Source organism: Pinus tabuliformis, chromosome 7, assembly GCF_031772625.1.
Source record: "Pinus tabuliformis cultivar Carrire ecotype Pingquan chromosome 7, CPIR1, whole genome shotgun sequence".
Lineage (NCBI taxonomy): Eukaryota > Viridiplantae > Streptophyta > Pinopsida > Pinales > Pinaceae > Pinus > Pinus tabuliformis.
Window position 1 is genome coordinate 1409012424 of NC_142293.1, and position 15868 is coordinate 1409028291.

The following is a 15868-nucleotide window of genomic DNA, read 5'->3' on the forward strand; positions in this document are numbered from 1 at the left end:
GCTCTCAAACAAACTCACAAACACTCATAAACACTCCAAATCAGATGCGTGAGACAAATGAGAGGGAGAGGGGCCTCTTAAAGGCTTGGAGAGGTTGTTTTTGGACAGAAAGCACCCTTAGTTTCCCTCCAAAACCCCTAAACTTTATTGGAAAAGCCGCTCTGTGGGTCCTTGGTGGGCATGGCAAGTAACCGGCCGATTTGCTACACACTGGCCGGTTTTGTCCTAAACCGGCCGGTTAGGACTGGTTAGTGCCAATTTCTCGCCAAGCAGCGTCCTTAACCGGGCTTTTTCTCTGGTTCCAACCTGTGGCCCTGCTGACCGGCTGGTTAGACCGGTAAACGGTTAGCTAGGCCGATTTTAAAAACTATGCTTTTAAATAAAGTTATTTAAAAAAGGGGGGGGGTTTGAAAATTAATTAAAGAAACTCTTTTTAAAAAAGAATGTGGGTAATAAATAAAAATAAAAAGGTAAAAATCTACATATCAATTAAGTTAAAAAGGTGAAAAGGAAAAAAAAGGGGTGATTTGTAAAGGGGACTTTTATATAAAGTTTATATAAATATATTCTTGAGCAAGCAAAACTTTTGTCAATTAAAGAAGCTTCATACAAAGTTAAGGGAAGTCAAGAAAAAGCAAAATATTAGGGTATTTTTCCGACAAAGCAAAATGGAGCCTAATTCAGGAATAACAAAAGGAAGATTTTCAGAAACTTTATTTAGTTTCGCCCTAGTGCTATTTAAAATTAAGGGAACTCTTGTAGGGAAAAATGTCACTATTTCTATTTCGCCAGCCAAAGGAAAAAATTATATAAACCCTAAAATTGCAAACCAATTAGTGATTCTTGAGTCAAATATAATCGAAAGATTAGACTCTTTTAACAAAAAATAAGATGACATAATCAATGTACAATTAAACATTGCGATTATACATTTACATCCCAATTCTTTGTTCAAATGCTATGAAACGATCAAGGTGACATTATTTTGGGTTTACCCTGGATGAAAACCCTAGGATCCTTTATCCTAAATAAGAAAAATAAGTTTTTGACCTTTTCCTACAAAAAGAAAAAAAATAACACTACAGGATGTTACATTGAAGCCAAATTCCATAACACCAAGACACACAAGATATTTCAAACGTATTTTTTCAGGAAAGTAAAAAAGTACTACAAAATATGCAAAGAGAAGTTGGCAAAATCACCGCTGACAAAAAAGAAGTTATTCGCCTCAACGACCACAACGAAAAATTATTGACTCAAATTAAGAAACTTAAAAATGACAAATCATTGAAAAACAAACGAGGAGAATTCAACACGAAAGATGTGTCATCGTCTTCAGATGTAACCACCCAAGTTGAAAAATGAATGAATATCGATCCAATCAATATCAAAACTCAAGAAGATGACAAACCAGTTGAAGGGAAAACATATTCAGATGTTACAATTCACATGATGAAAAATCCAAATGAAGATTCTGTAGCCAACTCAACAACAATAGTACCTGAAGTAAATCAGGAAGTTGTCACACACATGATAAGGGAAAATCAAACCACAAGAACTCCTTATCAACATCCGAATCACAAGAGCAGACAACTTAATTAGTCTGCATATTTATATCACTCAGAGTAGAAACAACAAACTTATGTTCCAAAGAATGCTGAAGTTTGCACAATTCAGTCCGGTGATAACAATTCATTACCAACTTATGTTCCGAAGAACGCTTAAGTTTGCACAATTCGGTCTCGTGATAACAGTTCATTACAAATTTCCAATAATCGAAAGATTCCATAGAAGATTGATTAGGATGGTCAGATCCCTTTTCAATTTGATAATTTTGTTTATCACTTAGAGGATCATATCATCTTGTATCAATGAAGATGGCAATTCCAAGATGAGAAGAGATTCAAAACAAAAAAAAAGATCAAGCCTTTTTATAAGTAAGCTTTGAGGACAAAGCCTTTTGAAGAGGAAGACAATGTTATGAATAAAACATATATAAAATAATATTAATATAAATATAATGATAAATGTAATAATGATTAATTAACTAGTAATTAATACTTGAAGAGGCATGTCTCTAAGGACATGACCGTTTGTGAAGCTGGTATATAAGCAGGCCCTCACCCTCATTTGTAATCATTCTCATTCATAGATTTTAATATATGTTCTTGTATCTCCAGATTCAAGTATATATACCTAGGCAGGTACCCCTTCACAAACGGTCATGTCCTTAGAGACATGCCCCTTCAAGTACTAATTACTAGTTAATTAATCATTATTATTTATATTTATATTATTTTATATATATTTTATTCATAACAGAGATCCTTGGTTTCCTTCAACCGACTTCAACATGGATCAGATCGGGATGTCGCTGGAGGCCAAACTGAGAACAATTTTCTTCAATTTGGTGATGGTCAGTCGGGGTTATCTCGGTTGGTTGGGCAGAATGGTTGTGTTTTCTATATTGTTAATTGGTGTGGTATATTGATCTCAAAATCTGAATTTATAATACATCAATGATCATTCTAGATCTAGATCTAGATCACATTGACAACTCATCAGTTGGTCATCACGACACCTCGTCAAGATCAGAATTAAAAGTGTTTTCTCGGACTTTGTGATTGTCTAGGGGCTCAGTCTGACTAGTAACACCTTAGAACTCCTGTCAGTTTTATCATTCAGCTTTGTCTCCATCATGTTGCAAGAAAAATTCATTGATCTTGCTAAGGATAGAGACAAATCCACAGTCTTCTCTACTTGGAGTTCCTTAACAATCCCAGTTTTCCTAGCTGTGCACATACTACCACAGACATCATTATCGCCAAAATTCCATCAACAAAGCAAGGGACACCTTCAGCAGGGTGTCCAACCCTAGCTTCTCCAAAACTTTAAGCCTCATGCAAGTTCCACCTCCATTTTTCCCTATTAGTTGACAGGTTCATTATTGAAATCTTCCTCACACAGTGTTACTCATGTAAGGATCTGATAATGGCCGGTAGCTAGGATCCTGTCTCTTCCTCCTTTGTAGTAAAGATACATGCATGAACAGATGGAGGTTGCCTAGAAAGCTCCTGCCTGTTAGTCTTGTCAAGACTGTGTCCAATTTTTTGTATTCTGTTTCTGTAGGGAAAATGAAGAGGAATAAATGACTGGTTGCTAGGGTTCTGTCCAGGATAGAATTTTAACTGCTAGAGATAGATTCCCATGGACTGAACCTGCAATTTGCTTTCATTATAATGATTCAACCCAACCGGTGAAACCTTAATCTCCAAAGGGATACCTATATATCTAATTTTGCCTGGCTAAATAATTTTCCAAAAGGGATACATACATATATAATTATTTAATCTGTTTCATAAGAATTACTAGTGATTTTTCCTCATTGATCTCAGCTTGTCCTACTTTAGAGAAAATATGTATCACTGATGATTCCCTTCCACTTATTCTTGAGAGAGGTCATAGGCCATGTCTGAATCATCTACAAAATGAACAGAGTAGTTGCTTGCCACTTGGAAGGGTTATGCCCGTTTTGTTCCTGAGTGCATGCTGCTCCCAACAAGTATTTAAGTGCATTTGCTGCAAAATTGCAAATGCAATACACCCTGTCCTGCCATTTCACTTCTTGTAATGCATTATATAAACATGTAGATTTCACTTATTGTAATGCTTTAGTTGGTGATTCTATACTCTGCAACATTTGAAGCTCACTTTGTGGTATAGTTGTAATGATCTCTTTTTGTTATTAACTTATCTTCTCTTATTTGGCTTTCTTTGAAATTGTAATAATAGTCTCATTATTATTATTATTATTTTTGAAATGGTTATCCTACAATAAAGATTTGTTATTGTGAGGGAATAACCTTGGAGATTACATGATCTAGTAACCGTGTATATTTGCTAAGTCCATGCAGGCTGTATGCTATTTAAACAACTATGGTGAGGACTTTAAAGGTGGTTTGTTCCACTTTCAAGAAGGTGAACCGAATACTATTGTACCAAAGATTGGAGTGAGTATAATCTCAGGATAGGTTTTGAATTGTGTTGGTTGGTTTTTGTATGTGAATGATAAATCTAGGCTTGTTAAAATGCTTATTTCATTATTTTCATCCAAATTAAACAAGTGGATTGCATTGTTATACATGCAAGCATTTTATTAGTGTTTTCGACCTGAATGTAATGATTTTTCCTGAATAAATTTCATTGTAGTAAATTACAGAAATCATATTACTCTTTTTGATTATTGTGTCAGGATGCGATACTTTACACAGCAGATGAATGCAATGTTCACTGTGTTGATGAGGTATGACGATCCTTACTGCATTTCCTTTTGTCCTTGTGAATCTATTAGTTTATTTTTTTGTAACAAATGAATCTTATATTTCATCAATACACATAAGTAAAATACATCATATATTCATACATTTTGATTGAAGGTACAGGGCATGCCCCTCCCTATACCCCCTTCTATGCAAGGAGGGGAAGCTTGTCTGTTTTGGTTCCTGTTACTCCGTATACTAGTAGGGATACATAGATATATATGCAGCATTTTTCACACCATTAGAAGCTCGACGTCACAAGTTAAAGTCTTGTAAAACCCATGCGAGGCCATGTATTAGGTATCCCAAATCTTGTTTTGGGTCAAACCATGGCTAGTTCCTTTGAGTTTATCTCTGGTTCCTTTGTCTTGGATGGGTTTAGAGGAGCTTGCGTTTGTAGGAATGATTCTAGTGTAGGGGTCGATCTAGTGTTAGTTTTTGATATCAGCGGACAAATGTTCTAGTCTCTATGATGTCTAAGGGGCTAAGGAACATAGGAGGATAATTATCTCCAAGACCCAGAAATTATTTCCAAGGAAAATGCCTCAATTAGATTAATTAGCCAATTATTAATAATTTTCCTAGGTCCAACTTAGGAACTCTGGTTAATTAAATTAGATTAATTGAAGAAAATCGATTTTGCTCTAGAGACTTCCGGAAAATTCACTTGATGGGGTCAAAATGATCTTAGCTATCGATTGTGATTAGATCATGGCCTTTTGTTGCCCAATGAGAGATTATAAGAGCAAGTCGATGTGGCTTCGGAGAACACGCTAAGACACTCAATGGTGCAATTTGTAGTGAGAGCAAGGGTGTAGAGGGAGACAGCAACAACAGGATTTCGACAGAGAGATTGGGATGAAATTTTTGGAGAAATTCTCCAGAGAGGTTCTGGCATTCCAGTGACAGGAAGGGAGGCTGAATTATTTTGCAAAAAGGCCGTACCAGGCAGTGGGAGTTAGCCAGTGCACATAGCTAGGCAGAGGTCGATTTATAGTTGCTAGAGAGGCGTGCTAGAGGAAGAGTGAGTTGCTCAGTTGAGTTGCAAGCAGAAGAAGACATTGCAAGAACGATTTTCCAGAGGTAGTTGCGAGTTCAGTTGGGTTGTACGCATTTCCAGTTGCTAGTGCAAGTTGCAAGTAGGAGTGCGAATTGCATTGAGGAGGCCATTTTGATTTTGCAGAAGAAACTTGGGTTTCCAGATCAATTTGCAAGTGGAGATATTGTTTATCAGAGCTTTGCCAGTAAGAGGCAAGCTGATTGTATTTCTCACTTTTGCTGAAGAATTATTAATAGTATAAACCTTCATTTGTAGATTGGTTTTCCCCACATTGGGGTTTTTCTAGGGACTATTGTCCAAAATATTGGTGTCAATAATTTTGTGTGTGCATTATTTCTTAGTTTCTGTATTTATTTGTGAAGATTGTAGTAGTGAATTAATCATTGTTTGCCATAATAATTTTCGAAGACAAATAAACTGCATAAGTTAGAAGATTAAATTTCCAGTTACTGCAATTAAGGAAATTTCACATCTAGCCCATGTTGATGTTGGGTGCGCCTATGTTTTACCACATGGTTATTGTAAATAGGTATGTTCTATGCTTAGAGCAATTTATTTCAATTTTCACAGTTAGCTCCATATCTTTTCCAGATTAGCAATCACATCAGCATTAAAGTAAACTGCAGATAGAACATAAACATAAATCGCAAAAGACAAGCCAAGACAAGAGGACACAAGATGTGGCGCTAGCCAGGGACAAACCCCAATGTGGGGAAACCCTTGATTAATTCTTCTTATATGTTCTTCAATAGTTCAGTAGAGAGAGAGAGAGAGATAGTACGTTTACAACAGAAGTCAACTCTTTGACTTATCTAGATAAGAGCATAGGTCATCTCTAAGAAGATGATACATGAGATCAGTTGAAGACATGCTGCTTCAACTAATTCTCCAAGGTGACTCCTTCACCTATCGTTGTGCTGCATTTCGTCATCATGCTGCACCTCACCGCACTGCACCATGCTACACCCATCATCACTATGTTGCATCTCATCACGCTTCATTAATCATGACTGTACTGGATTATGCGCCATTGCTGCACCATGTTGCCATCCTGACCTATGTGTTGGCTGCACCTTGCTTGCTTGTTGTCCCTAGCATGCTTGTTGTCCTTAGCATGCTAGTTGTCCCTTGCATGCTAGCTGTAACATTGCATGCTTGGTGTATTTGTTGCTAAGTACCATACAACTGTCCCAATGTTAGTTAGTTGTCCCTTGCATGCTGCTCTCCTTCGGAGACAGATGCTCCGGCAGTTTCGGCAGTTCCCGACAGTTTTGGCAGTTCCAGTTGTTCCCGACAGTTTTGGTTGTTCTCGGCAGTCCCGACAGTTCCTGACATTTTCGGCTTTTCTGACTTTTTTGGTAGTTCCAGGTTTTTCGGGTTTTCTGGCAGTTCTGGCTTTTCCGACATTTCTAGATTTCCTGCAATTCCGGCTTTTCTGGCTTTTCCGGCATTTCTGGATTTCTTGCAATTCTGGCTTTTCTGGACTTTTCGACAGTTCCGGCTTTTCCAGCAGTTCTGGCTTTTCCAGCAGTTCTGGCTTTTTTGGCTTTTCTGGCAGTTTCGGCATTTCCGGCATTTCCGGCTTTTCCAGTAGTTCTGGATTTCCGACGGTTCCGGCGCATTTTGATGTTGGGTGCGCCTATGTTTTACCACATGGTTATTGTAAATATTAGGTATGTTCTATGCTTAGAACAATTTATTTCAATTTTCACAGTTAGCTCCATATCTTTTCCAGATTAGCAATCACATCAACATTAAATTAAACTGTAGATAGAACATAAACATAAATCGTAGAAGACAAGCCAAGACGAGGACACAAGATGTGGCGCTAGCCAAGGACAAACCCCAATGTGGGGAAACCCTTGATCAATTCTTCTGATATGTTCTTCAATAGTTCAGCAGAGAGAGAGAGAGATAGTACGTTTACAATAGAAGTCAACACTTTGACTTATCTAGATAAGAGCATAGGTCATCTCTAAGAAGATGATACATGAGATCAGTTGAAGACATGCTGCTTCAACTAATTCTCCAAGGTGACTCCTTCACCTATCGTTGTGCTGTATTTCGTCATCATGCTGCACCTCACCGCGCTGCACCATGCTGCACCCATCATCACTATGCTGCATCTCATCACGCTTCATTAATCATGACTGTACCCATCACTGTACTGGATTATGTGCCATTGCTGCACCATGTTGCCATCCTGACCTATGTGTTGGCTGCACCTTGCTTGCTTGCTTGTTCCTAGCATGCTTGTTGTCTTTAGCATGCTAGGTGTCCCTTGCATGCTCACTGTAACATTGCATGCTTGGTGTATTTGCTGCTAAGTACCGTACAACTGTCCCAATGTTAGTTAGCTGTCCCTTGCATGCTTCTCTCCTTTAGAGACAGATGCTCCGGATGTTTCGGTAGTTCCTGACATTTTTGGCAGTTCCAGTTGTTCCCGACAGTTCCGATTGTTCTCGGCAGTCTCGGCCGTTTCGATATTTTCGTCTTTTCCAGCTTTTTTGGCTTTTCCGGCTTTTTTGGCAGTTCCAGGTTTTTCGACTTTTTTTGGCAGTTCGAGGTTTTTCGGCTTTTTCTGGCAGTTCTGGATTTTCCAGCATTTCTGGATTTCCTGCAATTCTGACTTTTTTGGATTTTCCGGCAATTCCGTCTTTTCTGCAGTTTCGGCTTTTTTGGCAGTTTCGGCTTTTCCGGCTTTTCTAGGAGTTTCGGATTTTCTAGCTTTTCCGACAGTTCCGGCCTATGTTGATGTCGGGTGTGCTTATGTTTTACCACATGGTTATTGTAAATATTAGGTATGTTCTATGCTTAGAGTAATTTATTTCAATTTTCACAGTTAGCTCCATATCTTTTCCAGATTAGCAATCACATCAGCATTAAAGTAAACTGCAGATAGAACATAAACATAAATCGCAGAAGACAAGCCAAGACAAGAGGACACAAGATGTGGCGCTAGCCAAGGACAAACCCCAATGTGGGGAAACCCTTGATCAATTCTTCTTATATGTTCTTCAATAGTTCAACAAAGAGAGAGAGAGAGAGAGAGAGAGAGAGAGAGAGATAGTATGTTTACAACAGAAGTCAACACTTTGACTTATCTAGATAAGAGCATAGGCCATCTCTAAGAAGATGATACATGAGATCGGTTGAAGACATGTTGCTTCAACTAATTCTCCAAGGTGACTCCTTCACCTATCATTGTGCTGCATTTCGTCATCATGCTACACCTCACCGCGTTGCACCATGCTACACCCATCATCACTATGCTGCATCTCATCATGCTTCATTAATCATGACTGTACCCATCACTGTACTGGATTATGTGACATTACTGCACCATGTTGCCATCCTCACCTATGTGTTGGCTGCACCTTGCTTGCTTGTTGTCCCTAGCATGCTTGTTGTCCTTAGCATGCTAGTTGTCCCTTGCATGCTAGCTGTAACATTGCATGCTTGGTGTATTTGCTGCTAAGTACCATACAACTATCCCAATGTTAGTTAGTTGTCCCTTGCATGCTGCTCTCCTTCGGAGATAATGCTCTGGCTGTTTCGGCAGTTCTTGACAGTTTTGGCAGTTCTAGCTGTTCCCGGCAATTTCGGCTGTTCTCGGTAGTTCTGGCATTTACGACTTTACTAGATTTTCTGGCTTTTTCGGCTTTTCTGGCAGTTCCAGGTTTTTTGGCTTTTCTGGCAGTTCTGGCTTTTTTGGCATTTATGGATTTCCTGCAATTCTGGCTTTTTCGGCATTTCTGGATTTCCTGCAATTCCGGGGTTTTTTGGCTTTTCCGGCAATTCCGTCTTTTCCGGCAATGCCTGCAGTTTTGGCTTTTCTGGCAGTTCTGGCTTTTCCAGCAGTTTCAGATTTTTTGGCTTTTCCAACAGTTCCGGCTTTTCCGACAGTTCCGGCTTTTCCTGCTTTTCCGGCTTTTTTGGTAGTTCCGGCTTTTCCGGCGTTCTGCCCTCTGGAACAGGGCAACGTTATTCCTTAGAATCTCTCCTCCTACTAAAACCCAAAGACAAGTAGAGAGAGGAAGAGATCCCAAGTGTGTTGAAATGATTTGAAGGCCACCTCTATTTATACTAAAACGTTGAGCACATATGGGGTTTATTTGGTTGCTGGCCGACCTTGACGAATTGTCTTATAACACAAATAAATTCATAACTCCATGAATACTTATCGAAATCGGATGATCTTTAGATCAATCCTACACCTCTCATTGAGAGGGATCCAAGAAAAATATCAGCTGCCATAAATAAGATGACCCACATGGAGTTTGGCCCTAGTTTCCAATTTTAACACTCCCTCTCAACTAGGGAGAACTCCATCTGTTGATCCATATGTCCGACTGTATTATCTCTGCCATCAGTGCCATGCATTGCTCTGCTCTACTCTGATTTGCTGAGCTCTGCTCTGCTAAACCATGAAGAAGAATTGATCGAGAATGTCTCATACCATTCTCTACTGACCCAAAGTTAGTTTCATCTGAAGAGAGTATGTCACATCACTCTTACTGACCCGAAGTCAGTTTTATTGATCCCAGATCAATATCAAAAGAGAGTGTCTCAAACCACTCATACTGATCCCAGATCAATGTCACAAGAGAGTGTATCAAAGCACTCATACTGATCCTAGATTAGTTTCATTGATCTCAGATCAATGTCACAAGAGAGTGTTTCAAACCACTCCATACTGATCCCAGATCAGTTTCATTGATCCCAGATCAATGTCACAGGAGAGTGACTCAAAACACTCATACTAATCCCAGATCAATGGAGGTCATCCTAGCATAGGGAGTACAACGATGCGTCCATCGATAGTACTACTATGGTCCCTATCCTCATTTCCCTGCTCATTGATCAGATGAGAGGTACTTCCCATGAGTCCCAGACTGCATGGGTAGGATGCCTCGACATGAGAACTAATCATCTTGTCCACAGGAGAACAAATCATCCTGTCAGTGGATGCCACGGAGAACTAATCATCCTGGCCCACAGGAGAACTAATCATCTTGTTCCATAGTCGCCACGGAGAACAAATCATCCTGGCCCACAAGAGAACTAATCATCCTGTTCCATAGTCGCCACGGAGAACAAATCATCCTGGCCCATTGGAGAACTAATCAACTTGTTCATAGCGCACCACCAGGGGAGGGTGAGTTGCCCTGTGGTCGTATGTTGCTCCAGTAAGTACCCCAAGCCCCCCAGAGCTCCCAGAGCTCAATGCATGCAACATGCAGGACCCTTATAAGAAGGTCTCTCAATGACTCCAAGTCATTCGGGAAAGTCACAGATTTGACCTTTCCCCGGGGCTTTGACAAAATGTCTGCGACTTGTACATCAGTCTCAATGCGATGGAGCCTCCCCACTCATTCACTTACCATATTGCAGATAAGGTAGTATCTGATGTCTATCTGCTGGAGCAATCATCAAATACGGGATTCCTCAAAAATCGAATCCCCCCTCTGGTTGTCACAGAGAATCACAGTGGTATTCATCATGTGTACAAACAACTCACTTAAGAGCTTCTGCAACAATGCAGCTTCACACAAGATCATACTCGTAGCTATGTATTTGGTCTTGGCGGTGCTTATAGCAACCGACTTCTGCTTCCTGCTCATACATGATATCGAAGCAGAATCCAAAGAGAACCAACACTAAGAAGTGCTCTAATGATCCTCTACACTGCCTGCCCAGTCAGCATTCGAATAATCATGTAGTTTCATATTTCCGGCAGTGTATCTCAATCCATGAGAGATTGTGCCCCGAAGATATCTCAGAAGATTCTTGGCACCAATCCAGTGAGGCTCAACCAAATATGAGCTCACCATGCTAACTGCAAAACATATGTCCAGACGGAAGTTCACCAAGAACGTCAACGCGAATGAGTTAACGAAACTCAGAGGCATTCCCCAAATCTGGTCAGACATCACTACCATATAGCTTCTGAAAGTTAAGATCCTTGAGGTAGTCACAAGCTTGCAGTTTATCATTCCACATTCCGAATCCAACTCCCTCTTACTTCTGCAAATGAGAGGGTCTGCACCTGTCAAAAATAGGTCGTCCTCATAAGGTGCCGATATGAGAGGTCTATCATCCACAACCTTTAGGTAATGGTTTGGATCGGTTTCACTCCTAGTGAATCTCAGCTTCATCAGACAACTATCAATCCTCTCATATGTTTTGCTTCAAGCTAGAGAGGGCTTTCTTCCACCTGTATACATGAGATTCCCGATCATGAATCTCAAACTCCTCAGGTTGTTCCAAACCTGTGGACCTGCTGCATGAGGGGAATGGTCCCCTTATAAGATTTTCCTTCGGTACATCTCAGACATGTACCTTCATGCTCTACTTGAATTTAGACATCCCTATCACCATTTGACTCACTTCAGGTAGGGCCGCATAGGTAGACCTCCGGTGTTATAAATGCGATATGTGAATTGACATGATCCCCAATGGACCATCTTGCAACTTGATACAAATTTCCAACCCTGAACCCATGAGAAAAAGCATCTTTGAAAATTATATTTTTTAACACGTACCTTTCCATCGATGAATGCCACCCTAAAACCTTTGACTTCCATTTCCGAGATGGACACCAGGTTCTTCTTGCGATCAGGTACATAAAAGAGATTCTGTAAATGAATCGAGTTACCCTTATTCAATTGAGAGTTAACATTCCCTACACCCTTTCCGGGATAGGTGGCTTCGGCTCCAAGTATAATTCCACGATTGTTTCCATCTCTATCAAATTAGAGAGTGCACCCATCTATTTGATGAAGTGCCTTGAAGCACTACAATCTATAAGCCAGATTCCCAAAGAATCTATAGGAGAGGGCCAATACAAGATAATGCTTCGTTTTCTTATCAGAAACAACATTTGATTCTTCATACCTAGGGTTCCTTGATTTCTATGAAGAGTCGGCCATTTCCTTGATGACCTGCATTACCTGTCATTCCTTTGATCATTGAAGATGTCCCTGGAGTGATTGTTATCATCATCAAGTGATGTGTCCTTGCCATTCGGACACTCCTCCGCATAATGGCCGAACTAGTTATCTGCCTTTTCTTCCACCTTGAGATCCGGTTTTCCAATGGAGTGATCTTTAGGTAGGCCATATTCCGCTGCGCCATTCTGATAATATTCTCTGCTTGGACTTCACCCTTGGTGAATTTGAAGAGGGATGAGGAATCCACTGATCCTTTTGTCCTTTCCCAACTGTCTTCGGTGATTGCTCTTTCACTCTTGCTCGGGCATTGTCTTCACCTCAGCTCTGATACCATGTTAATTTTAGGTATGTTCTATGCTTAGAGCAATTTATTTCAATTTTCACAGTTAGCTCCATATCTTTTCTAGATTAGCAAGCACATCATCATTAAAGTAAACTGCAGATAGAACATAAACATAAATCGCAAAAGACAAGCCAAGACAAGAGGACACAAGATGTGGCGCTAGCCAGGGACAAACCCCAATGTGGGGAAACCCTCGATCAATTCTTCTTATATGTTCTTTAATAGTTCAACAGAGAGAGAGAGAGATAGTACGTTTACAACAGAAGTCAACAGTTTGACTTATCTAGATAAGAGCATAGATCATCTCTATGAAGATGATACATGAGATCACTTGAAGGCATGCTTCTTCAACTAATTCTGCAAGGTGACTCCTTCACCTATCATTGTGCTGCATTTCGTCATCATGCTGCACCTCACTGCGCTGCACCATACTGCACCCATCATCACTATGCTGCATTTCATCACGCTTCATTATTCATGACTGTACCCGTCACTGTACTGCATTATGTGCCATTGCTGCACCATGTTGCCATCCTGACCTATGTGTTGGCTGCACCTTGCTTGCTTGTTGTCCCTAGCATGCTTGTTGTTGCATGCTAGTTGTCCCTTGCATGCTAGCTATAACATTGCATGCTTGGTGTATTTGCTGCTAAGTACCATACAACTGTCCCAATGTTAGTTAGCTGTCCCTTGCATGCTGCTCTCCTTTGGAGACAGATGCTCCCGCTGTTTCGGCAGTTCCCGGCAATTCCGGCAGTTCCAGCAGTTCCCAGCAGTTCTGGCAGTTCCGGTTGTTCTCGACAGTCATGGCAGTCTCGACAGTTCCATCTTTTTCGGCAGTTTCGACTTTCCTGGCAGTTCCGACATTTCTGGCTTTTCCGACTTTTCTAGCAGTACCGACTTTTCCGACTTTTCTGGCAGTTCCAACTTTTCTGACATTTCCGGCTTTTTCGGCAATTCTGACTTTTTCGGCTTTTCCTGCAGTTCCATATTTTCCAGCAGTTTCGACTTTTCTGGCAGTCATAGAAAATTTTAGGGGCGAATGTTCGCCCTTTGGCGAAATTAAGGGGTTTTAAATTTTTAGTGGGCGAATATTTTGTATCATAGTACATTTTTACAAATCACCTCAAATAGCCCACCTTATTTTAAGGGAGAGGGTAAAAAAGGTAAATTTAGCCCTTGAAATTAGGAGTTACAACCTTCCATTCGCCCATTTTCAAGAATAGGTTTTATTTAAGTGAATCTATTCGCCCATTTTCAAGAATAGGTTTTATTTAAGTGAATCCTATGGGCCAATGGCCCAAATACCATATTTATAAAAGAGGTATGGTAAATTAATAAAAATATAAATAAATGAGAGGTATGGTAAATAAATAAAACATTTTTTATGTTTACTCCATAAGTCACCTTATATACATGCAAGGGTGTAAGAAAATAAAAATATAAGTAAAGTGGAGGTATGGTAAATAAATAAAACGTCTTTTTATACTTACTTAAAAGGTATGGTAAATAAATAAAACCTCTTTTTATATTTACTCCATAACCCTCGTTCTATTTAAGAAGGCTCAAGTAAGAGGTTTTATTTAAGTGAATCCTATGGGCCAAATACCATATTTGTAAAAGAGGTATGGTAAATTAATAAAAATATAAATAAACGAGAGGTATGGTAAACAAATAAAACATTTTTTTATATTTACTCCATAAGTCACCTTATATTTACAAACACTCAAAAAATGCGTTATATTTAGGTGAAACCTATGGGCAAAATACTATGGGACAAATACCATGGACTAGATTGTTATTAATACCATGCAAAAAAACATTATTAACCCTAATATTAGTATTAATAAAAATAAAAATGGCACATGGTATTGACCCATGGTATTCACCAAAATGGCACATGGTATTGACCCATGGTATTCACCTGGAATGTAGCCTATTTAAATGGGGGAATTAAACCAGCATAGATCCATCTTTACTCTGGATCACTGTTGCGGGGGAGCGCCCCCCCCCCCTTCGAACCCGCTCCCGAAGCGCGCTCCGGGCGGGAGCGGCTCGGGAGCGGGTCGGGAGCGCGCTCCCGTAAAAAAATTTGCGCTCCCTGGTCTGTGAGGGAGCGCTTCAGGGAGCGATCGCTCCCGCGCTCCCGGAGCGCTTTTTAATGCCCGGGAGCGATCGGGGAGCGATCGCTCCCTGATCGCTCCCGGGCATTAAAAAACGCTCCGGGAGCGAATTTTAAAAACCCGGGAGCGGTTCGGCGGAAAAAAATTCCGCCGGACCCGAAAAAACAAAAAAAATTAACTAATTTTTTTTGGTTTATAAGCCCAATGGGCCAAAAAAAAATCATTTCAATGAGATTGAGCTTGAGCTTGAGAGCTGAGGAAGAGCAAAGGAGCAAGGAGCAAGAGCTGAGGAGCAAGGAGCCAGAGCTGAGGAGCGAGGAGCAAGTGCCAAGGAGCGAGGAGCAAGCTTGCAGAGGTAAGTAACTTAATCATTTAGTTAGTTTAGTTGGTTAGGTAGTTAGTTTGTTTAGTTTAATTTACCTGTTTGAGTTTAAAGATCATTAATTTAAATTAAATTAATAAATTAAATGAATTAATCCCAATAAACTAAATTAATTTGCAGATTCAAGACTCAAACCCTACAAACATCAAACACGATGGACCTGGGGATTTTTATTGGCATTTTCCTCTTCCTGGTCCCTTTTCTGGTTATTATGGTGGTGGAGAGTAGGAAACGGAGGGGGCCTGAAACTGAAGAGGTGGATGAAGAAGCCGGAGGAAGTCAAATAGGTGAAAACCCCAGTGAGGAGGATGTGGAGGAGGGTGAACATGAGGGTCAAAAAACTAAACAAGACCAAACTCCATTGTGGAAATATGTTCAGAGGCCTGAAACAGGGAGAGGGGGTGGAACCACTAAATTTCATTGCCCCCATTGCAACACTGATTACACAGGCTCATACACCCGTTTGAGAAGACACCTTTGCGGGAAAAGGGCATGGGATGGAGAGAAACAAATAGGAATCAGAACTTGCGACGCGGTGTCAACAGCAGATAGAGCCAAATACATAAAGGAAGAGGAGGACGCCCAATACAAAGCAAAAAGATCAAGGGGTTTCTTTGAAAGCTCACAAAGAACTCCTTCAGCATCCTCCCAAGGCAGTGGATATGGACATGGAGGCTCAGGGTCATCA

The 15868-nt window shown here is 40.3% G+C and overlaps 1 protein-coding gene across 1 annotated transcript in view; it reads left to right on the top strand.

Annotated features, from left to right (window-relative positions):
- The window catches only part of LOC149252933 (2-oxoglutarate (2OG) and Fe(II)-dependent oxygenase superfamily protein), a 200499-nt gene that overhangs the window by 131603 nt on the left and 53028 nt on the right, over positions 1-15868 (top strand). The window contains exons 6-7 of the mRNA XM_089454313.1: positions 3906-4010; positions 4253-4303. Coding sequence (XP_089310439.1) covers positions 3906-4010; positions 4253-4303 — 156 coding nt within the window. The remainder of the gene's footprint in view (positions 1-3905; positions 4011-4252; positions 4304-15868) is intronic.